Below are 23,493 nucleotides of genomic sequence, written 5' to 3' on the forward strand. Positions count from 1 at the left end.
CTGATTTTATCGCCCAGCTGGGCACCTATAGACATGCAAACGGTGTCGCTCTGCCCCGCGGGCACCTATAGACATGCAAAATGCTGTCACTGAGCCATCACCGGACACTATAGAGATGCAGGACGGTGTCACCGCTCCCAGCCCCCACCCAGGACACTCCCCGGTCCTGTCCCCGCCCGGCTGGGCTGCACTCAGTCCTACTCCCAGGTTACAGCGTGTTGTAAGGCTGTAGCTGCCAGCAGGGCAGCTCCCGGTGCTGCTCTCGGCATCCAGGGCTTGGTGTCGGTGCTGAGGGATCCCGTCCCCGTGTCCCCCCGTCCCCGTGTCCCCCGTGTCCCCCTGGGCACTGCTGCACACGGGGCTCAGCTCTGCTCCCCCACACCAGTGAAGCTCCTCCTTGGAGCTGTGCGGAGCCCCTTGCACAGCCTGGCACACTCAGCCATGTACAAGGGGGTGCCCGTCTGTGTCCCCCACGTGCCACACACCCCAGGGACCGTGACTGTGACCGTGTGGCGCCGGGCAAAGCTCACACGTCACTTCTGTGCAGACTTTGCACCACGAGCCACGTGAGCTTGAGGGCTTGGGCCAGTGACCCGTGAGCACACCCTGGCCTCACACGAGTGTGACAGCCCTGTGACATCACGAGTGTGACAGCCCTGTGTCCTCTCATGTGTGTGCCAGCCCTGTGCCACCACACGGATGTGCCAGCCCTGCACCATCACGTGTGTGATAGCCCTGTGACATCACAGGGGTGTGCCAGCCCTGTGCCATCATGAGTGTGACAGCCCCGTGCTGCCACACGTGTGTGCCAGCCTTGCACCATCATGCGAATGTCCCAGCCCTGAAAGGCCACATGAATGTCCCATGTCAGCCTGGTGCTGTCACATAGAGGGTCCCACCCTTGCCCTGTCACACGTGTGACAATGTCACCCATCCCGCTCCCATGTGCCATGTGCCACCCTTGGCCTTGTCACGTGTCACATTGCAACCCATCCTGCTCCCATGTGCCACCCTCCCCATCACACATGTGACAACGTGGCCCATCCCGCTCCTGTGCCCATGTACCAACCTCAGCCTTGTCACACGTCATGCCACAACCTGCTCTGCTCCCATGTGCCACCCTTGCCCTGTCACACATGTCACACCACAGCCCTTCCTGCTCCCATGTGCCATGTGTCACCCTCGCCTTGTCACGCATGTGTGACAATGTGGCCGGTCCCTTCCTGTGTCCATGTGCCAACTTCGCCCCATCAAATGCATGTGACACTGCTCCCATGTGCCATGTGCCACCCTGGTCCTGTCACACGCGTGTGTCACACTGTCCTGGTCTTGTGCCCGTGTGCCACCCTCGCTCTTGTCACACACGTGTCACACCGCAGTCCGTCCTTCTCCCATGTGCCACCCTCATCCCTGTCACAGCGTGTCACACCGCAGCCCATCCCGTGCCATGTCCTGTGCCATGTGTCACCCCCGTGTCACAGCGCAGCCCATCCCGTGCCATGTCCTGTGCCATGTGTCACCCCCGTGTCACAGCGCAGCCCATCCCGTGCCATGTCCTGTGCCATGTGTCACCCCGTGTCACACCGCAGCCCATCCCGTGCCATGTCCTGTGCCATGTGTCACCCCCGTGTCACACCGCAGCCCATCCCGTGCCATGTCCTGTGCCATGTGTCACCCCGTGTCACACCGCAGCCCATCCCGTGCCATGTCCTGTGCCATGTCCTGTGCCATGTGTCACCCCCGTGTCACACCGCAGCCCATCCCGTGCCATGTCCTGTGCCATGTGTCACCCCGTGTCACACCGCAGCCCATCCCGTGCCATGTCCTGTGCCATGTGTCACCCCCATGTCACACCGCAGCCCATCCCGTGCCATGTCCTGTGCCATGTGTCACCCCGTGTCACACTGCAGCCCATCCCGTGCCATGTCCTGTGCCATGTGTCACCCCGTGTCACACCGCAGCCCATGCTGTGCCATGTCCTGTGCCATGTGTCACCCCGTGTCACAGCGCAGCCCATCCCGTGCCATGTCCTGTGCCATGTGTCACCCCGTGTCACACTGCAGCCCATCCCGTGCCATGTCCTGTGCCATGTCCTGTGCCATGTGTCACCCCGTGTCACACTGCAGCCCATCCCGTGCCATGTCCTGTGCCATGTCCTGTGCCATGTGTCACCCCGTGTCACACCGCAGCCCATGCTGTGCCATGTCCTGTGCCATGTGTCACCCCGTGTCACACCGCAGCCCATCCCGTGCCATGTCCTGTGCCATGTGTCACCCCGTGTCACAGCGCAGCCCATCCCGTGCCATGTCCTGTGCCATGTGTCACCCCGTGTCACACTGCAGCCCATCCCGTGCCATGTCCTGTGCCATGTGTCACCCCCGTGTCACACCGCAGCCCATCCCGTGCCATGTCCTGTGCCATGTCCTGTGCCATGTGTCACCCCGTGTCACACCGCAGCCCATCCCGTGCCATGTCCTGTGCCATGTGTCACCCTGTGTCACAGCGCAGCCTATCCCGTGCCATGTCCTGTGCCATGTGTCACCCCGTGTCACACCGCAGCCCATCCCGTGCCATGTCCTGTGCCATGTCCTGTGCCATGTGTCACCCCGTGTCACACCGCAGCCCATCCCGTGCCATGTCCTGTGCCATGTGTCACCCCCGTGTCACACCGCAGCCCATGCCGTGCCATGTCCTGTGCCATGTCCTGTGCCATGTGTCACCCCGTGTCACAGCGCAGCCCATCCCGTGCCATGTGTCACCCCGTGTCACACCGCAGCCCATGCCGTGCCATGTCCTGTGCCATGTCCTGTGCCATGTGTCACCCCGTGTCACACCGCAGCCCATCCCGTGCCATGTCCTGTGCCATGTCCTGTGCCATGTGTCACCCCTGTGTCACACCGCAGCCCATGCCGTGCCATGTCCTGTGCCATGTCCTGTGCCATGTGTCACCCCCGTGTCACAGCGCAGCCCATCCTGTGCCATGTCCTGTGCCATGTGTCACCCCGTGTCACACCTCCCCGTGTCCCGGGGTCCCCGTCCCCGCGCGCCCCCCCCCCCGCGCGCGCCGCTCGCTCCCCCCCCCCCCTCCGCGCGCGACCCCCGCCCGCATCCCGCGCGCGCCGCCGGGGGAAGTGGGTTGCGGGCGCGCGCGCGCGAGGGGGCCGCGGGCGCGCGCGCGCGGTGCGGGGGCAGCTGAGGACAGGGGGGAGGGAGGGGAGGGAAGGGAAGGGGGGAGGGACCGCGGGGCCGCGCCCGCCCCTCTCCCCGCCCGCCCCCTCCCCGCGTCTGTCGCGTCGCTCGGGCCCGGCTCGGCCCGGCCCCGGCGCCTCATTGTGCTTCGCCTCACGCCGGCCCAAGATGGCGGCGGCGCCCGAGAGCCCCGCGAGCCGCCAACGACAATAGAGGGAGGGACGGGACCCGCCGCCCCCCCGGCACCGGCCGCCCCTCCCCGCCGCTCCCGCCGCCCCCCGCCCGCCGCACCGCGCCCACGCCCCCGGCCCGGCCCGGCCGCCGCACCCCGCCCCGGCCGGCCCCTCTAGCATGGTGCGGGGCCGCCGCCGCCTCGTCCTCCAGCTGCCGACATGGGCGAGAGGCTGGAGCTGCGGCTGAAGTCGCCCGTGGGAGCCGAGCCCGCCGTGTACCCCTGGCCGCTGCCCGTCTACGTGAGTATGGCCCGGCCCCGCACCTGCCCCGCGCCCTGTCAGCGCCCCCGGCCCTGCCCTGGCCCTGGCACCCGCCGGGCGATCCCTCAGCGCCGGCCCTTCCCGGGATCCATCGGGATGATCGCCCCCCGTGCGAGAACCCCCCCAGAGCCCCGGCCCCGGGTGCCGCTGCTGCTCGCTTGGAAGTCAAATCCCCTATTTCATTTTATAATTGGTTGACTAAACCGAAGGGCGGGGAGGAGGAGGACTGGTTAATGAAAAGTTTTCGTGTTTTCCTCGCGCTGGGCTCGTGTAACCGGTTAATAACCGGTGCTGCTGCTGCGAGCGGGGTGGAATCCAGGGATTCTGGATGGGGGAATAGCTCTTAAATTATGGATGGCCTCGGGTGGTCGTGGGGACCCCCAGGACCAGCCTCAGAGTGGGAATAAACGGTGGCCAGCGGCAGTTGTGGGTCTGGAGGCAGCGCTGGTGTCGTGGGGCTGCTGCCAGTTCCCCTCCAGCCGTGCCCTTGGAGCTCCCCTTTTATTTATCCCGAGCAGAATTCAAGCCAGCCGCAATCCTCGTGCTTCCAAATAAAATGTCACTTGTCCTTGCTTAGCTACCGAGCGGCGTTTTTCCTTAACTTGCCTGACTTTCTCCCGAGCCCGGGCGAGCGATGTGTGACCTTGATAACAATGTCCATGTTCAAATTAGTGACAATCCCACGAGAGGCGAAAGGCTCTGGGAAGGGTATTTTTGGATGCGTGTAGGCTTCCTATCAACCCTTGAACAATTTCTCTCCCTAACTGCCCGTAGCCCCTCGGAGCACAGTTTGCAAAGGCAAAACCTCTCTCTATATGTTTACTTGGCGCAGGCACTGTTGATTATTCCTGCGTTCCAGGCTGTGCTGTTGTACGTGAGCCGCTTCCCGGCGAGAACACGCTGGGACGAACAGGCTGGGGCAGCTGATACTGCTGATGTTGTTGCTCGCTTTGGCAATCGCTTGTGTGTGAGCGATTAGGAATATATCGCTCGTGGCAGGGGGAGACTGCTGCCTGCTCCTATCTGCCGCCTGCCTTTCGGGGCTGCTGCTCTAGCCGTGCCTTTCCAAAACATCCTCCATGCAGGCTGGCGTGCGGTTCCCGGCGTGTCTCCCAGCACACACTGGTTAAACGCAGCCTTTCCTGTTTGGGCAGCTCTGTCAGTGTTGGCGGGCGCGCGCTCTGCTCAAATTGTCAGAAACTGAAAGTACAAGCGATGACCGGGTTCGGTTTTCCTCGCCAAATATTAACTCGTGTCCCCGTTCCCCCCCCCTTCCCACCCCGCTCCCCGAGCGGGTTGTGTGAAGCGGAGGTTAAAGATTACGCGGGATAGGGATTAATCTGGGAGGGAGGGATGGTTTTATGTCTGTTCACAAAGATTCCTACAGGCTTAAAAACCGAAAAACCGAACCCCCCGCCCTTTATTTTAGGGGTGAAACGTGTGTTTTGCAGCATGGGAAGTAAGGATTTAGTTGATTTGGGAAAACTTGAGCAGCTGGTTTTGAAGATGGCACAATAAATAGAATTTCTTCTCCGTTAATCAGAAATGCTGCGGATGAGGGTGGAGGTGGTGGGGATGTGATCCCCGTGTGCTGAGAAATACCACAAACCCCAAACATCCTGCCATTAAACGGTCCGCTTGGCATTGCCAGCTTCTCCACAGTAATTCCCGAGTGGACGTTTCACCTGGGGCCGAGCAGCATCGCGCTCCGGGCAGCGGAGCGCAGCGGCGGCCACGGCGTGCCCGCACACACGCACTCCCCGGCGCTGGCCGCGGCTCCGGCTCAACCCTGGGGCTCTGCAAACAAATCCCTGTGTCCGTGGCAGCGCTTGGCCTGCTGACATCGTGCTCTGCTGAACTGCAGCCGCGCTTTCCCCGCGCTGGCGCGGCCCCGAGCTGCCGGCAGAGCTCGGCTCGCCTTGACGTAAGCAGAACATTTCTTAGTTTCACCGCTCGTGGTTCCGAGGAAGCAAGGTGGGATAGCTGAGGGCAGGGAAAAGAAAAAGCACACCACGCTTCAAGGAGTTTTATTTAGCGGCGTTCTGGTTGCTTCCTGTTGTACGCTGTGAGATGTGTTTTCCGAGGAGAGCTGGAGGGAAAGGGGAAGGGAAGCTCACGGTCCTGGCTGGTTATTTTTGGTGAGGGCAGCAGCAGTGGCAGGGAGTCATCTTTCCCAACATCCGAGGCTCTGTAGTGTGAACCTGCTGCGTGCCCGGGCTCCGTGGTGTGATGTAACCCTGCCTTGAGTAACCTGGCTATTTTTATGCTCTTACTACATCTTAAATTAGCGGCGTCGGTGTTGCTGCGTAGAAGGCTGGTCTCTCCTATTAATGGACGCCTGAATTAATACCGTGGCTCTTTATTGCTGCGCTGCTGCTTATTTCATGTATAATACGAAAAGTGGGGTCTCTCCAGACTGCTGAGTCCGGATAATAGCCCGGCTGACAACCCGACGCTTGTTGGGATGCTAAAAGAGCCGGGGAGGCTGATGTGAAACATGTATTTCCCTCCGAGTCTAATTAGGGCCGTGGGAGGAGAGAGAGCGGCGGCGGTGGTGCAGCTCCAGCCTCCCACTGGCTTCCACACAAAACTGAAAGTGCGGCTCCTTCCCCCGCCTTCCGCCGCCTCAAAGGAAAGGCCACGGTGCCCTAATGAAGCCGTGGTGAGCCGTGCTGGCCGTGCCACACTGTGATGAGTAAGTTGAATAGTGCATGGTGAGTAATCTCTCCTCATGACTCACAAAATATTTTCTGATGTTGACCTCTGTTTTTGTGACTGCCCCGCTTAATCAGAGCTGAAGTGAGTGTGCTCTTTTGTGTGCTGGTTAACTCCTCGGCTCCCACGTACCTGCCCCACTTTTTGCCTGTGCCAGGTAGTCAAGAGACCGAGGATACGGTGTTAAAATTTTAATTTTGATACTGGGAAAGATACAGGCCTGGATAAAGGAAGTATTTGGGTGAGAGACCAGAGTTAATGGATCTAACTGGTCTTAAACAGGCTACTGCTGGTGGAGGATGGCATTTTCAGTCATACTTCAAGTATTGCTGAGCATAACTTGTAACTCATTACTTAGATCTGAAGTGTACAAGGGTTGAAGTCCCCTTGTGTAGTTTTAAGACTTGCAGATATTTAGGTTTTTTTCCCCTAGAATTTTTCTTAAAATGGTTCATTCTCTTGTCTCTTTTACTATAGTTAAATTTGAATATGGATTAGGTTTAAATGCGGAGGTTTTTCATTTTACCACAATAAGCTCTGCCTGATCTGTGAGGTGTCTCAGGTTGTACTTTGAACTCCTGACAAATTCCTGCTTAGAGTTGCAGGCTGTTGTGTGTGCAGGAGGGAGAAAGGGGTGGGAGTGTTGTGGGGTGGATCAGCCCTACAGTCTGGTCTGGCAGGGTTCTGCTGATGTATCTGTGGCACCAGAGAGGGATTGCTTGCACAGGGAGCTGAGCAACAGGAGGTTCAGAGCTGCTGAGGCCGATAACTATCCCCCAAATCGATGTTTGCTGGACTGCACCCTATTGCAGTGTAAGAGTTGTTGAATGTGGAAAAGCCTGTTTGCAGTCTGTCAAAGACAGGACACTGCTTCCTTCATCTCCTCTCCCAAAGGCTTGCACTGCTGGGGTTGGCAGAGTGATCACGGTGTCAGGGCTGAGCGGGGACAGGAGGCACAGCCAGGTGCTGAGGGAGGGCCTGCTTGTGCAGGGCTGTTGTGGCACCACGTCCTTTGCCCCGCTGGCTGTGAGGACTTGCTGCCTGTCACGTTCCATAGGGTGCCAGTCCTTTCCACTTTCAGAATTCGACATCTGCCTGTGGTGCTCTGTCCCCTGCTGGGTGGCATTCCCATGGAAGGTGGCTGCAAGCGTCCATGTGTGTCAGTCAGGTTGTTGTGGGTTGTGTTCCCCTCTCCCCCTTTTGACTTGTAAGGGCCAGGGGCTTGAGTTGTGACAGCACCTGGGAACTCCTCCTGCAGCCCCTGGGCATCCCAGTAGGGTTGTGCTCCGGGTATAGGATCATGGAATCATGGAATGGTGTGGCTTGGAAGGGACCTTAAAGCCCATCCAGTCCCATCCCGTTCCACTATCTCAGGCTGCTCCAAGCCCCATCCAACCTGGCCTTGGACACTTCCAGGGATGGGGAAGCCACAGCTGCTCTGGGCACCCTGTGCCAGGGCCTCCCCACCTTCACAGCCAAGAATTTTTCTTCTGCCCTAGTTACCACATGGTAACACCATTTCTTGTCATCTACCAGTTTTATTCTCTTCTTCCAGACTTTGACTCTGTCCCAGGAGGGGACAGTCCTGGTTGTGCTGCTGTGCACATCTTTACAGGGTGAGGTGCCTCTGCCCTGAGCTGCTGGAGCTTAAACCTCCAAATAAGCACCTGTGCTGAGAAGTCTGGCTTGAAAAATTAATTTATTTGTCTGTGTTCCTCCTCGTTGCTGCTGACTTTCCACTCAGCTGTGATGGCAAGAAAATTCTCATTTTCTAATTGAGTGTTGTCAGAGCATCACCCTGCACCTGGAGGTGTGTGTGACTGCTACTGGGAGTAATGGGATACCAGCTTCTTACTACTGGATTTTGTACAGGTGGGAGGGTGCAGAGTGTGGGTTTTGGTTTTTTTTCTCTCTCTCTACTGTCGTGATCGAGCTGATACCATTCTGTCACCAAAGGAATGTGCTGTGCAGGGAGACCTCAAGGGCAGGGAGTGTTAATGAAAATCACAGCCCCGTGGGGATTGTCACCTTTGAAATTAAAGATCAACAGTGGAGATGAATAACAAACCTTGTCTGAGAGTTTAATCCTCTTTTTTTATGCGTGTCACTCAGCTTTCCCGGGAAGAGCTTCTGCGATGTCTGGCTTTGACTTCCCAGGCAGCGAGGCAGGTGTGGGAGCATTGGGTGCCATAGAATGGTGCTGTAGATGAATTTGCGAAGGACCTAAATAGGAGCTAAATTGTCCCCTTGGGGCTGGAGCTGCCCTGCTGCTGAGGGTGGTCCTGTGCATCCTGCCCTCGGCCACAGATCCATCCCGTCCTTATTCCATACCCCACTGCTCTCCTGTGGGATGAGCTGATGGGGAAAACACGTTTTGCACGTGCTCCCGGCTTTTCCCTAGGATCAGGCCGTGCTGGAGGGGGAAGGTGAAGCCCCCCTGATCCTGCCTGCGGTTGGGAGCGTTGCTGCCTGTGGAGCTGTGTGTGGGGCGGCTCTGGGAACGGGATCGCTGGAAATATCTGGGCTGGAAAAAAATGTTGCAGTGTTTTCAGAGGCGGCCCCCCCGCCCCGCTCCGTGAAATGTGAGTCAGGGCCTGCCCGGGGCAGGCGGCCCTACAAAGGAGGCAGAGGAGGAAACTGTTGCTCTGCCTTTGCCAGGCAAAAACCTCCTCACCCCCTGAGTAATCGCCCAGAAATTCGGCAGCCGAGGCTGAGTTCGGGGGGTTTCCCCCCCGCTGCTGTTGATGCAGCTTGTTGGGAAATGCTTGTGAGGATGACTAATCACTTAGAGAAGCTTCTCTGGTGAGGGAAAAGTTTGAAAACTCAGCGCAGTTCCGATTTCTCAGCACCTCTCTCTCTGCCTGCCCTCCCCAGTTGTAAAACCACCTGGAATGGGGAGAGAGAGCAGCGTAAAACTGGGAAATACTGACTCAGTCATTTCAAAAGCACTTGGGTTTCTCTACTGCCCAGCAGATCACAGAGTTGGCACAGTTACATCATTTTTTTTCTGCCCTTTTCCCCAGTGCCAGGGGGACTCAGGGATGTGCTCTTGGGGGGCAGGTGAGCCCTACGGCGTTAATTGTGCAGCACGTGGGCAACACAGAAGAGCAATTTCCTTCTGGGCTTTACTCTTTGAAGTAGAACTTGCCCTGAGTGACAATCGGTGCTTGTTCAGTTCTCAGACTCCTTTTGTTCCAAGCTCTGACCCGCTGGATACAAGATAAATCATGAGTTCAGTTAACAGACATTTTTTCCCCAGTATTTCTGTAAGAAAAGTGAAAGTTGGTCTCTTGTCTTGCATTTTAAGACCCCACTAGTATTTATTTTTTTTAATATAACTGATTTATCTGAAAGGGAACTGTTGAAAGACAGAGTAGCTGTCCAAGATTGTTCGTTTTCCCCCTTTCATTCATCAGCAGATGAGTGAGGATTAATGTTCCTGTCCCAGCCAAAGTTCCGTCTCGGGCAATTCAAATTTATCTACCTAAAAATTCACCCATCAGCTCCAGTCGGACACAGCACTGAAAGCTTTCAGTGTGCCAGGGGAAATCCATGCCCCCACATGCAGCTCCAGCTCTTGTCCTTCGTGGCAGCCTTATTATATATGGAGATGATTATCCTTTCAAGTCTCAGATACGGGACTGAATTGTGTTGCCTCTGGGAATTTAGGCAAAATATCTTACCTCTTGGTATGTGAGATTTATGGGGGATTTAATCACCCTTCTCCCCAGACATCCATATGTCTACTTTGGTACTCTTCCTTCTTTCTTTTCCCCCTTTCACATTGACTTGTTTTTTTTTCTTCCTGCTTTGAGTTAACCTTTAACTGTCTGATTAAAGTTTTGCACTGTAATGATCAACACAAGGACCAGAGGTGGAGTGAGTTTGTTTTGTCCCTTACAGTGTCTTTTGTCACAGACTGATAATCATAAAGTGTCTCAACATATTTTTGCTTTAATTATTTTCTCCTTCCTAACAGAAGGATCCACAGAAGGAAGAAAGTTTAATGTTAGGAATTGTGAACATATTTACTTTCATGGTAATTATTAAAGACAAAACTAACTCTGAAGAGGAACAAGAAATAAAACTGAATAGAAAAGTTGGCCACATGCTGCTATAGCTATCAAATAAAGTAGGGACTATTTTTAGAGCATAGGAAGAGGGTGAGTATATTTTACAGCAGGAAATGATGGTTTCGTAGATCAGAGCAGATCTGTGAATAACGAAAAAGTTCCTGTTCAGAGTATTTTGGTTTGTTGCATTTCATGAGTGAATGAGAGTTTTCTAAAAATTTGCTGAAAGAACTTTGTAGTGTTGGATGAAAAATCTAAGATAAATGAAACATTGGAAAACTTAGCCAAACCAAACATTACAGAAAGTTCTGAGTAAGTTTCTTAGTAAAAAATTGATGGGTTTTAATACTGTTTCTTTGTTATTTTCTGTGTACTGTAAAGGGCAGTTTCCTGAGGTCTTGGCATTAATGTGTCATTTACTTCTTGGAGCTCAGCATTATTAATATTGGACACTTGTAAAATTCTAACAACTGTGAGCTTTTGGGGCTTCTCTTCCATTCCTCAGCTGGATTCCCAGTGGGTTGCAGGTGGTTCCCTCTGGTTCCCGTATCTGTTGGCAACAAGACCTGGGAGATCAGGTGCTGGCTCAGGGTGGCCTCTGACCCTCTGGAGCTGGGCTTGGAGTCTTTGTGGATCTTACCTTGGCTTCTATCCCTGCTCACAACAGCAAACAGTCATTTGTAATTCTGTGTTCTGTGAAGAATACATTGTAATATTGTAGGGTCATTTATAAGTCTTTAAAGTAAAAGCTTGTGGAAATGGTTGCTGGAAGTTGATGTCTGCTGTTCAGAACCTCCACTGAACGACTGCTCTGCTCCACAAGTTGAAGCTTCTGAAGGAAAACCCATATCTATTGGGTTTTTTTTGTACCTAACAAAGCACCTTTCTTTAGGAGCCCAGTGAGCTTCAGAACAAGTACAAGGTTTTATTGCTGATTTCTGTTATGTGGAATATTTATGCATCTTAAGTAGGAGCAGAATTTCTGAGCTGTCCAAGACTGAGTTATCTTTACAGAATATAAAGAGGTTCTTTAAGCTGTTGTTGTCTCACCAGTTTTCCTTGCAGGAGACAGGGCTCAGGTTGTGCCATGAGCTTCCTCCCAGCACCCACCGAGGGTGTGGGAAGACCCTGGGCTCGAGAAGGACACGGTGGCTGCTTCCAGCACCAGGGATTTTGGGACTCTGTGTTCATTTCTTCCCTTGGGTTCCATGTGAAGGTTTGTTTCTGGCAGTGTGGGTGGTCAGAGGTGTCTTGTGCTCTCTTGTACCTCCACGGGTGGGGTGTTTCCCTGCTAGCACAGGCTGTGGTTCCTGGGGAGGTGCAGGTTTGCAGCTGGAACATCTGCAGGTAGAAATGACTCTTGTCATCTCTGCCCGCTTGTGCCTGAGCTGCCCTCACCCTTGGAACAGTGTTTGTGACCTGGTCTGGTTAGAAGGGAACTGAGCCAAAACTCCACAAAGGTTTAGTTTTAGCTGAGGCCTCCCCTGCCTTTGCTGTGTGCAAGCAAGAGGTGACTTTTGGGGAAGTGGTGACAGGGCAGGTGGCTGGATGGGGTTAAACTGTCTGTGAAATGGTGGCAGGGCTGCCTTCCTCTGCTGCAGGGAGTGAAAGCCCAGCAGTTCCCTCTGTCCCACAACAAGCAGTCCTGGGTTCTTGTGCATGTGCACATGGGATCACCACAGCACCTGCCCACTGCCTCCAACTGCCCTGGTGTGGGCAGGGTGTGTCACTGCCTAAAACTCGCCTGGGAGGGCAGTAGGACACACCAGTGAATTGCTGTTTTACCAAAATAATTGCATTCCCCAATATATTCAAACATAAACATTATTTTTAACTGGCTTTTTTTTGCATAGTGGAATTACTTCTTTTGTCTGGCTTAGCTGGGGAAGCTCATCCTGCCGTGACTGTCCTGTGTGCCTGCAACACTCCTGCAGGCTGACTGCATGTTAATGGATTTACACAGCCCCTTTGCACGTACCAGGGGAACCATTCCCTCCTACATCTGTGCAGTGTCCGTAGCAACAGTTGGAATTGCTCTGTGGAAAGGCAAACCCGTCTTACTAGTGGCAGTGGAAGTGCAATCCCTGGTGCTAAATGATTATCCAGAGCAGTTTGGATCTTCTTTTCCAATGCTTATTTCCTTTGTTAGTTTATTTTGGATCTTGGGCCAACCTTTTCTTTTATTTAAATGTCCTTATGAAGCCGTTAAGGAGGCCATGGTGACCACCATGGTTTCCATTTGGTTTTGTGTGACAGTAACTTAGAAACTACTGAAACTGCCTCCTGCTGTGTGGGAGATGGACTTCCAAATGCAGTCTTGGGAGCTCTTCCTTCCCTTGTCTTTACTTCCCTGAAACTGGGAGGAAAAGTATGGACGCAAGGTGTTCTCTGCAGGACATCTCTTTTTATACATTCTAATATAAATGTATTCTTGTGAATGTCCTTGTGCTTTCTTGATTAAGGGAATGACAGTAATTGGGTGGTTCAGAGGAGACTTTTGGTCCTTGTCTCTCTTGGAAAGAAAACTTGTGCTTTGGTTGTTGCTATGGAAGCTAAAATGGCACAGTCTTGATTTGGGATAAAATCTGGTAATACTGAGTCTTGCTATCCAGTATGGAATACTGCATGGAGCAGGCTTTCCCTTACTCAAGGTTTAACTGGCATTTGAACACAAGGTAAACTCCTTAAAATGCAAAGTGATGGAAGGCAGAGCTGGCAGGACATGGAGCCCGAGATCCTCCCTTTATTGAGCAGCTCCTGGCTGCTGCAGCAGCTGGAAGTGCTTTGTCTTTTCACTGACTCCTGTGTTGGCTGTGGATGTGCTCTGGACAGGGGGACTGTGCTGGTGGGTCTCTCTAGGTGGGTTAAGTGAAATTAACCCTGTGGGAGGAGGAACACAAGCTTCTGAGAGGCTAAAGTCCCTGGTTTGTGAGGGCATCTGTGTGCCACGCAGAATGCTGGTTCTTTCCTGGCTGCCAGGGAAGCTGCAGCTGCAGTGGCTCACGTTGCCTTTCCTGGTGTCCAGAGAAACCCTTATCATCCTTCCCAGATGGAGGGAAGCGAGGGGCTTGAAAGAGGCACTTGTCCCACCAGCCTTCTGCAAGATTGATTGGCTTTTCCTAATCCATCTTTTTGATCTCTGCTAACCATCTTGTCTGCAGCTGTAACATCCTCTCCTTTGGATTTATGGACTGCTGCCTGGGGAGAGAGAGCTGCCACTGCAGGCAACCAAGCTGTTGTTTAAACCCAGGGGCTGGTGGGACTGACCTCTTTTGTTTTGCGAGTTAAATGGGTCGTATGGAGATCAGAATTTGGCAAATCCAAATGGCTTCTGTTAATCCACGAGTGGGGTCCGTGTTCAGGACTTGGGAGGAGCTGGTGTTACATTGGAGAGCTGGAAGTGTATCTAGACAGGGTCATTAAAAGGTACACAAGTGTTGCCATTGATTTATTTGTAACTGACTTGTTTCAGCTTTGGTTTTCACACATCTGGTGGACAGGGGAAAGCTGTAGGAGATCTGTCCCTCCTGCTCTGCCCCTGCGTGACCACAGCTGCTTTTCACACTTCTGAAGAGCTGCTTTGGTCACCTGGCCTGTTTTTGGGGGAGGAAGCGTGGTCTGGTGAGTCAGAACTGTCTCTGAAAGGGCAGGGGTTGCTTTGGTGTGGGACAGTTTAGTCTGGGCTATGCCCAGAAATGTTCCTGTCTATGAACAGGAGATAAGGGGTTGTAAAGGTTTGTGTGTGGTGCTGGGAGAGTGAAAGATTGAGGGGGCCTGAGCTGTATTTCCTTTTTTTCTTGCAAGAACTTATCCAGGTTTTCAAACCATTTGTTTGCTGCTCAGGTCTGCAGGCTTTTTGGGCTACCTTTTTACTGTGTAGACGATCAGATCTCACAAAGATCCCACTTTCATAGGATCATGAAATCCCAGATATGGGTTGGAAGGGACCATAAATTCATCCAGTGCCACCCCCTGCCATGGGCATGGACACCTTCCACTATCCCAGGTTGCTCCAAGCCCTGTCCAGTCTGGATGAGGCCTAACTTGACATGTGGTGAGATGAAGTTTACAAGAACACGGTGTTCACCCCCAAGCTCCAACTTAGGCTTACCTCAAGGCTAAGCACAGTTTCATAAGAAGAACCCAAATAAAAAAAAATGTAAATTTGGAAGGGCTCTGGGGTGGTGTTTCTTGCTCCAGGCAGTGCTGGCTGCCCAATTTAACTGAACAAGTTCTTTGTGTTTGAGGATGGAAATCAGAACATTTAAAACTGTTCCTTTAGGTTATAGATTCACTTTAGACTATGGATTGTTGCACTGGGGGATAACTGTCCTGTACAAGCACATCCAGGAGTCTGGGATATGGTACTGGAACACAGAATTAATCAAAATCTTGCCATTTAAGTATGTTAAGGGATGTTAACTTGAAAAATTGATGTAACCAAAGCAGCCACACCTGGAGGAGGAGTGTAGGGCTTTGTGTTCAGGGGAATTACAAATCTTTCCAACAGCTAGCTTGTGGCAAAAATGTTGCAAACTCTAATTTATACCTGACCTTGCTCTTGTAGACTGTTCTGTAGAAATGGCTGATTTAGCTGCTTTTATTAGGAATTTGGTACTTTGTAGAACAAAGTTGTGCACAGATAACTGAGCTGTGGCTGCTGCTGATCCTGTCATGCACACCGTGGTCTCTGTATTTATAATGTGTACTATTGGGGCTGCTTTAGTTTTCTCACCCCGCTGGCAGAGTAAGAGCTGTGAGTGCTGCTGAGTCCTGGAATATCCTCAGGTGGAAGGGACCCTCAAGGATCATCAGTGCAGCCCCTGGCCCTGCCCAGACACCCCAACAACCCCACCCTGGGCATCCCTGAGAGCGCTGTCCAAACGCTCCTGCAGCTCTGGCAGCCTCGGGGCCGGGACCATTCCCTGGGGAGCCTGGGCAGTGCCCAGCACCTGAGTTCTGCTCATATTGGTGATTTTTAAATTTGGGTTAACAAACAAAAGAGTGTGATTATAGAAAAGGATAATGATTGCTTCAACATACGTATTTGGAAGGAGCTTTTGGGCAGTGTCTTATTTGGCTTTTAAATCACTTATTAGGGCTTCTTGTATCTGCAAGATACAGAAGGTCTTTTTTATGAGGAGGTGAAGGGAAAGATTAAACTCTTAAAATTTGCTCTGTGGTCCAACCTCCATGGCCTGAAGGGTGACAGGAGTTGGTGTCTGTAGGAGGACGCAGCCCTGTGTTTGTGGGACAGGAGCTGTGTGTGCTGGGGGCACTGGTGTGCTCAGAGTTACAGCAGTGGGGGTGCTGCTGGCTCCAAACTCCTGTGCTCGGAGGTGTAGGAACATGTGGATGAGGAAACCTGTTGTAAGAATCAGAACTATGAAGCTGTTGAGTCCTGCTGGCTGTGGAACTGTGCTCCACTGTTTTCCATCGAATGTTGGATTCTCTTTGAAGTGACTTTTGAGAAGGTGTCTGCTTTCTTTCTGTTACTTTTTCCAATGAAATATCTTGGCAAAAACTATTGAACTTTCTCTGGGAACTCACGTTTCAATTTAAAATTCAGCGTTTAGGTTGAAGACCAGAACTCTGAAAAGTTCAGCTGGAGAGGGTTGGCTGCAACAACTCAATGTGTGTTTAGGTTGGGTTTGTTTAAAACTTGTTGAGAAGAGCTTTGGGCAGTCTCAAAAATTACTGCAGACTGTAACTCTTTACTTTAAATACTTTCCACATTAAAGAGATAAGGGTGATTGTGAAAAGCTTCCATTTATGTGGCTCAGAAGATTCCAAGGGCCTCTCAGATGACATAAATACAGGAACATTGGAAAGTACATCCAGGCCAGGAGCAGCACGTAGTGTGCTCCATCCCCTCCAGCGCAGGGAGGAGGGAGGGAGAGCAGCCTGGAGCACGAGGAGGGTGAATGGAGCTGCTCTTTGTGACAGAGAGCACCATGGTGGCATCATCTTGTGACTGGGAACAGGACACAGAGGCTGCTTGAGCCTCGGCCAAAAGGCTTCTGCACGTTGGATTCCAGGATTGATGGAGTCTGTGGGAGGCTCTTCCCCAGGAGGTGCCACTGCCAAAGCCCTGTGGGTGTCAGAGTCCAGCACGACACACGAGCACAACCTGCCTGCAACCTGAGTCATGGGCACTGCAGCTGGGAAAAATAATACAAAACACCTGAACTGAGCCAAAAAACCCAAACTCAAAGCCATGGCTGAATTGGAGAAGCTTCAGAGCACCTTTGGGGGTGCAGGGTTGGCTGTTGGCTGAGCAGGGTGAGGTTGGTCAGGCTGCTGGTGCTGCAGCAGAGCCATCAGGAATCACCATCCATCCTCCCAAGCTGCTGGATTCAGTGTTCATCCCCTGGGCTGTGAGGGATCCAGGTTAAAGCTGCTGCTCCGAGCTCTGCTGTGTGGCTCACCTGAACCAGTGCATCTGCTTGGGATGCTGGTGGCAGAGGCTGGAGCACGGCCAGGGAACTGGGAAGTTTGGAAGGCTGATGGCAGAGGTTGGCTGGAGCAGGATCAGGAATCTGAGGGGTTTAGAAGGCCCGTGGCAGAGGCTGGAGCAGGGATTTGGGGGGTTTGGAAGGCCCATGGCAGAGGCTGGAGCTGGGTGAGGATTTGGGGGATTTCTATTCCATTTGCCTTTTGGTTGCCTCAGACTCCCCATCAGGGCTGTAACCTGAACACAGATGTGATGCCTGCTGCTGCTCAGTGTCTTTTCTGATTAAATCATACAACCCTAATGATGAAATGGGGCCGGAAGTTTCTCTAAGGAAAGGGAAGCTGCTCTGTATTCCCTTCAGATCTGTTTCCCTGCTTCCCTCAATCTTCTACAGCCAGCTCTGCTTTGAAGAAATGCATGAGATCGTACTGGATTTTGTTTGCAAGACTTGACTGAGACCTTGGGAGCTTCTCTGCTCAGCCAAAGTCTGTTAGAGAGCAAAGTGAGCTTGGGAAGTGTTTCAGCCTGGGAAGTTCAGCAGCAGCAGATGTGGAACTGGTTTGGATTTCATTATTCCTAGTTAATGTCACAAACTAAGCTCAAAGGCCCCTTCTGCCTGGAGTTTCCACAAGAGGTTGTGCAAAGTCACTTAAATCAGCTGATCTGTAGTTGTAGATGTCAATTGTGATTTATTATTATTATTTTTTAAATTGACTTTTTTTACTTTTTAACCCATGACAAAAGAATCTGTTAATTAGGCAATTTTTGTCACTTATGGGGGTGTTTCCACAAAGGCCTGTAGGACAAGGGGTCTCTCATGTGCTCTGCTCACACTGCCAGTGCCCAGCCCCAGCAGTGGGGAATGGAACTTCCTCCTAGGAAATGGTTGTGGCAGAATGAGCCTGAATTCAGTTTTCCAGTATAATGTGCTTATGTTGATAAAGCAAATTCTGACTCTGCAGGAACACAGTTTATTGGGAGAGCTGGATCAGCCCAGGGGAGCTCTGCTGGGATAATTCTGCATGGAGTGAAACGTGAACGTTTCTGGGGGATGTTTATGGATGAGCTGCTGTCTGGGGTTATTCTTACACTTGGCAGATAAGAAATGAGAAGAAAGAGAAGTTCTCCTCCCTGCTTGTGCCCTCCTTTCAGTGCACAGAGAAAAGAGGAGAGAACACACTCTCTTTTATTTGTGCACTGAGAGGCAGGAGCAGGTTTTAGTTCGGTTGCTTCCCTGGTTTCTAGGCCAAGATTTAGCAGAAAAATTACCTGACATTCCTGGGAGACTGTTTATGGATGCTGCTGTTTTCTGTAGGGTTTGGGCTGTCCCAACCCAGGAGACTGGAGGAAACACAGCCCCAGATCTGTTCTGGGATGTTTGGGGTGCTCGTGTGGCAGCAGCGAGTTGTTAAATGCGGCCAAGGCAATGCTCAGCTCCAGGCTCTGTGTGTTCCATCCCAAGTGTCCTGGCTACTCTTGTTGGCTGGTTTTCCTTCTCCATGCTCTAACTGGAATGATTTGGTTTTCTTAGCTTAGTCTTCCATGTGACTTCTAGATTCAGGGTTAACTTTTGTCATCTGAAAAGAAGAGCTTTTTCTTGTAAAATAATGTGTCTCATAGCTGTAGTACAGGATCCTGGACTGGTTTGGGTTGGAAAGGACCTTAAATATTGCTTGGTTCCATCTCCCACCGTCCCAGGCTGCTCCAAGCCCCAATGTCCAGCCTGGCCTTGGACACTGCCAGGGATCCAGGGGCAGCCCCAGCTGCTCTGGGCACCCTGTGCCAGGGCCTGCCCACCCTGCCAGGGAACAATTCCTTCCCCAAATCCCATCTATCCCTGTCCTCTGGCACTGGGAAGCCATTCCCTGTGTCCTGTCACTAACTCCCCCTATTAAAATTTCTTTTCCCTCCTGTTTATAAGCCCCTTTAAGGCAATGGAAGGATGACAGACCTCAGAAATTCTTGCCTGTCTGTCTGTCCTGAGATATTTAACCAGGTATCCAAAGGGCTGTGTACAAATTTCTTGGAATGAGAACGTTTGCAGGCCTGGCTGATCCGAAGTGCATGAACTGGTTATACAAGGGGAAAATGTGTTTCCTCCTGAAAATAGGAAAGCTGTGATACTGATGGAAAATGCTGCCATTTGACTCAGATCATGTCTTTCCATGTCCTGAAAATGAGATAATCCAGCCACTTTCTGTCATCAACCATCAGTGGTTTCTTCGCTTCCTTCCCCTGCCCCCAGTGCTCTGCTTTGTTACCTATCCCTGCCCTTTGATACAGAATTTCCCCTGATAACTCTACAGAAATGACATTTCTTCAGCACAAGGCAAGGGAAATGATTTGAGGGAGCCTTTGCACTTGTAACTCTGGACAGGCCCTAGAAATGAGAATCCTAATTAAAAGGTCAAAGCCACTTCCAGAAACAAATGTCAAAATATAACCCCAGCTTTGTGCAGATGGACTCTGGTAGCTAAGGCTTCACAAGCTGGGTACAACCATGTGTGTAAGGAACTCCTGTGACTTCCCTAAAATAGAATTTTTTTGTCCTGTGGCTTCCCTAAAATAGAATTTTTTTGGTAGAATGGTGCATATAAATGCAGCTCCAAGGGCTTTTTTAAGGATGAATTTGTAATAACTTGCTAAACCCACTTGTGCTTCTGTTGCTCCTGAGTTAAACTCCCAAATGGAATCAGGAAACCTGTGTGTCTCACCCTGGTGTGGATGTGTGATGCTCAAGGGTTTGGTGTGTTTTGGGTTTCTGTTCATGAGCAGGGCTGCATATCCTGGCCTTTCTCTGTGTGCTCTGAGGGTGTTTTTCCTGCTCTGACATCCACTCCCACTGTTTATTGGATGCTTTATTTCAGAAAGCCATTCCCTGTGCTAGAATCTCTCTGCCCATCTGGAGCTGGGAGCCTGTGCCAGCTGCTGGGCCAGGGGAATCAGCTGTTCATTGGGAACTTGCAGTCGAGTACCTGCTGCATCCCAACAATCCCCAAAGGCTTGGCTCACATCATCCCCAGCCACGCAGTCCCTGACTGCAGGGAATGACAAAGAAATAAGGAGAACAACAGTTCCTTCATGTCAACCAGAAACACTTGAAAAAATTATTTCCTTAAGCCTTGATTTTTCTTACAGGGCTCATTTTGATGGCTTTAATGGGTGGAATTCAAAGACTCCTTTCCCAGTACGCTTGGCACCTGTATCCTTAAAAATACTGTGATTCCTGTAAACTCCTGACAAACAGCACCTGATGTGTCTTTTTTTAAATTTTATTTCAGGACAAACACCACGATGCTGCTCATGAAATTATTGAGACAATTCGGTAAGTGCTGGTGCAGCCTGGCTGGGACCCTTCCTGTGCCTCACTGCAGCTCTGGGAAGGGGTGTCTGGAGCCAGGACACGCAGGAGGGCAGCAGTTAACATTTAGCAGCTCTGAGTTATTTTCTAAGCTGAATTTGTTGCAATACAGAGCTCCCTGCCAAATAGATTTTGTTTTATCTTGCCATGTTCCATTCTGTTTTGAACGGAGTTAAAAATGAGTGGTAGTGTTCATCTTTAATACTTGTGGCAGTTCGTATTTGAGCTGTGGACAAACATGGTTAAGGAAACATCCTTGGCTTGATGTGTTACATCCTGATCTTGCCTCTGCCCACCCTCTCTGTTTCCCCTGTTGCTGTGATCTTGCAGCATTTGGGTTGTTTGGCAATGATCTCCCTGTAGCATTCCTCTTAATCCTGCTGATGGAGTTGGAACAGCATGGGGAAAATGGGAGGATAAAGGTGAAAGACAACTGTGAGGAGCAGGAAGTCAGAGGATTTCCCAACACGAGCTGTCAGGACGTGACTTGCTGTTATTTCAGCAGGATTAGGGGGGGACTTGCCAAAGAACAACTTTTAATAAATGCTACACGAATTCCCCAAACACCTGAGGGATGAGGATGAGTTATCCCCATTACAAAGCTGTTCTTGTTAACTGTTTTAGATCCTTACAGGCTGCCCTTGGCTCAGCTCAGGGCTGTATCTGCAGCACATTTTAATGCTTGGGTGGTGCAGATACAGGTGAGGTACGAGGTGTTTTACCTGCAGAACCCCCTGAGCTCACAATTTGGTCACATATGGCAAAGGAAAAGGTAGCAGTGAGCCTTGTGTGCTCCCAGTGTGAAGTGAGAGAGCCAAGTGCTTGATAGCATCACTCACATGCACAAAGTCAGGGCATTTCCTATGGTCAAGGGTGGCAGAGGATGTGGAATGGGGCTGGAGCTAAAAATCTTTCTCCTAAAGGAGTTTCTTTCCTGTCTACAGAACCCTGCCACAAAACACTGCCACTGCTGCTGCCAGTTTGCCTGGACTGGTGGGGATAAGATCCTGTGCCCTGGGATCCTGTGGCATCATTTGTCAGTGGGGTTGGAGAAGGCCCTTTCCAAGGGGTTCAGAGGCAGCTTGGGCTGGAGGGGGTGGCTGAAGCTGTTGGTGCTTTCTGTGCTGGAGGCAAAGGGAAACTGTCTTAGGAAGCAGTTGGGTCAAATAATGTTTCACAACTGTGTTTTAAGCAAGACTGGAGTGAACTCAGTGTCAGAAGCTCTTGTGATGCCTTTGCCTTGTGCAAAGTGATGTTGTGAAAGTGGTGGCTGAGAGAATGCAAGGAAGCCTTTATCTCATCAGGCAGTGGAATCATGGAATATCCCAGGCTGGAAGGGACACAGGGATCAAACTGCTGGTAGGCAGCTGTTGACTGCCTGTTCCTGTGATGTAAGAGTAGAAAGTTTGCAGGGAGAGCCCTGATGCTTTTAGGGGAGATGAGAGATACCAGAGGAGAGTCAGCCATACATGTCCACGTTCTGGTTTTCACTGGCCTGTGTAGTTATTTACCATGTGTGAATCAGCCAGAAGGAACAGAACTGTTGGCTCTTTAGTCATTATTATGTTTTTCCCCACCATTTTAATAGTGAAGAATGGAGCAAGGTTCATGAGGAAGAAATTCTGCAATTCTTCTTGGAATTCACCCTATGATGTGGGATTTTTTGATGCTGACAGTGCTCTCCAATTTGATATTTGTGGAGGAAAGTGTGTGCAGAGCTTCTGTGGCTTTTAAATTGTCTTTAAAGGGAATCAATCTTCCTCCATTCCACAAGTGAAGCTCTCTCCTGTGAGCTGCCATTGTTGGATGCACTGCAAGTGGGCACATGCTTTCCCTTTCTGATGGCCACAACATACAGGGCTGTGTTCATTCAGAGTATCAAAGGGGTCTTTTATCAAAAGAACTTTGAAAAATCGGGTTTGGTTGGGTGTGAAAGGTTTAAGAGCAGTTTAGGCACTCCCCAGAGGAGAATATCCTGGCACTGAGTGGTTGGTGACAGGGTTTTTGGGCTGCTGTGGGAAATGTCTTCTCCACATTTCGCTTTGTCAAAGCTTCCTGCAGCCTCAGAATTCTTTGGAAATGCTGCACTTCTGCATTTTATGTTAGATTAACATCAGCCATGACTTTGAGTATTTTAGACACGTGGAATACATTTATCACCTCATTTTGAAGCTTTATGCTCCTGCCAGTGTCTACAGGCATCTTGCTGTTTATTCAGTACAAATGTGAACTGTTGCAGTTTTCCATGATGTCTGCCTTATTCCTGGCAGTATTGTGAGCTCCCAGGGCTGCTGCAGTATCCTCTCTTCATGTAAAGCAGCCCAGAATTGAGACAAATGACCTTATTACTCTTAATTGGCACTACCTCTCATCATTATTTCTTCTCTCCTTCCAGGTGGGTCTGTGAAGAAATCCCAGATCTCAAGCTTGCCATGGAAAACTATGTTTTAATTGACTATGATACAAAAAGGTGAGAGGAATGTTTTTGTTCCCAGCAGGAGTTCAGGCCAGCACGGGGTGTAGTGAACCCGTGTGTAACTGGTTATTCTTAGACACTACCAGCCGAAGTTTTCTCTCAGAACTGGCTTCAGGCTCTGCCGGAGTTATTTTGGTAGGAAATGTGTAACAGCAACATTGGCAAAGGCAGTTGGATTAAGGACATAATTGGAAACTCCACACAGCTCAAGTGCAGCTCTGCTGTACGTTGAATTACTCACTGTGAAACAATGATCGGTATCTGCGCCCTTGGAGTGCGGCCAGGGTGGGAATCTCAATGGCACAGAGGTTTCTGCTCCTGTAGTAACCAGGAACTCCTGTTCACAACAGGCCATGGCAGAGCTCTGTCAGTGGGAGGTGCACCTTCCCCTCCTTCCCCTTCCTGCTGGGTGGGGGCTGATTTAAAAGGTGAAATTCCCAGGGGTGTTGTGGGCAGTTGCAGGGGTTCTGAAGTGCCTCAGCTACATGGGAATTCATAGCCACGAGCTGTTCTAAATGAATGTCTGTTATGGGACATTCCCCTCTGGGCTGGGAGAGGCAGATCCTGCCACTGGTGTGTCTGTGGAAGGTTTGAGGTTCTGTGCATGGACTTGGCTCTACTGAGATTGGGAAAAGGGATAATGCTCAAGCTGCAGCTTACAGAAACCTCCTTAGTTGCCTTCATGGGAAATACTGAATTTATCCAAGTCTGCAGAATGACTGAACTGTTAG

The 23,493-nt window shown here is 51.3% G+C and overlaps 1 protein-coding gene across 5 annotated transcripts in view; it reads left to right on the forward strand.

Annotated features, from left to right (window-relative positions):
• Positions 1 to 3,480: 3,480 nt before the first annotated feature.
• The window catches only part of DOT1L (DOT1 like histone lysine methyltransferase), a 77,179-nt gene continuing 57,166 nt past the window's right edge, over positions 3,481 to 23,493 (forward strand). For 4 of the 5 annotated variants that reach the window (XM_068997241.1, XM_068997245.1, XM_068997243.1 and 1 more), the window contains exons 1-3: positions 3,481 to 3,662; positions 20,207 to 20,250; positions 22,682 to 22,756. In XM_068997241.1, coding sequence (XP_068853342.1) covers positions 3,582 to 3,662; positions 20,207 to 20,250; positions 22,682 to 22,756 — 200 coding nt within the window. In that variant the 5' untranslated portion in view covers positions 3,481 to 3,581. Of the gene's footprint in view, positions 3,663 to 6,317; positions 6,398 to 20,206; positions 20,251 to 22,681; positions 22,757 to 23,493 lie in introns of those variants that run through there. The other variant, XM_068997242.1, reaches the window with a different exon arrangement.

The sequence above is a fragment of the Aphelocoma coerulescens genome, chromosome 28, assembly GCF_041296385.1.
Source record: "Aphelocoma coerulescens isolate FSJ_1873_10779 chromosome 28, UR_Acoe_1.0, whole genome shotgun sequence".
NCBI lineage: Eukaryota > Metazoa > Chordata > Aves > Passeriformes > Corvidae > Aphelocoma > Aphelocoma coerulescens.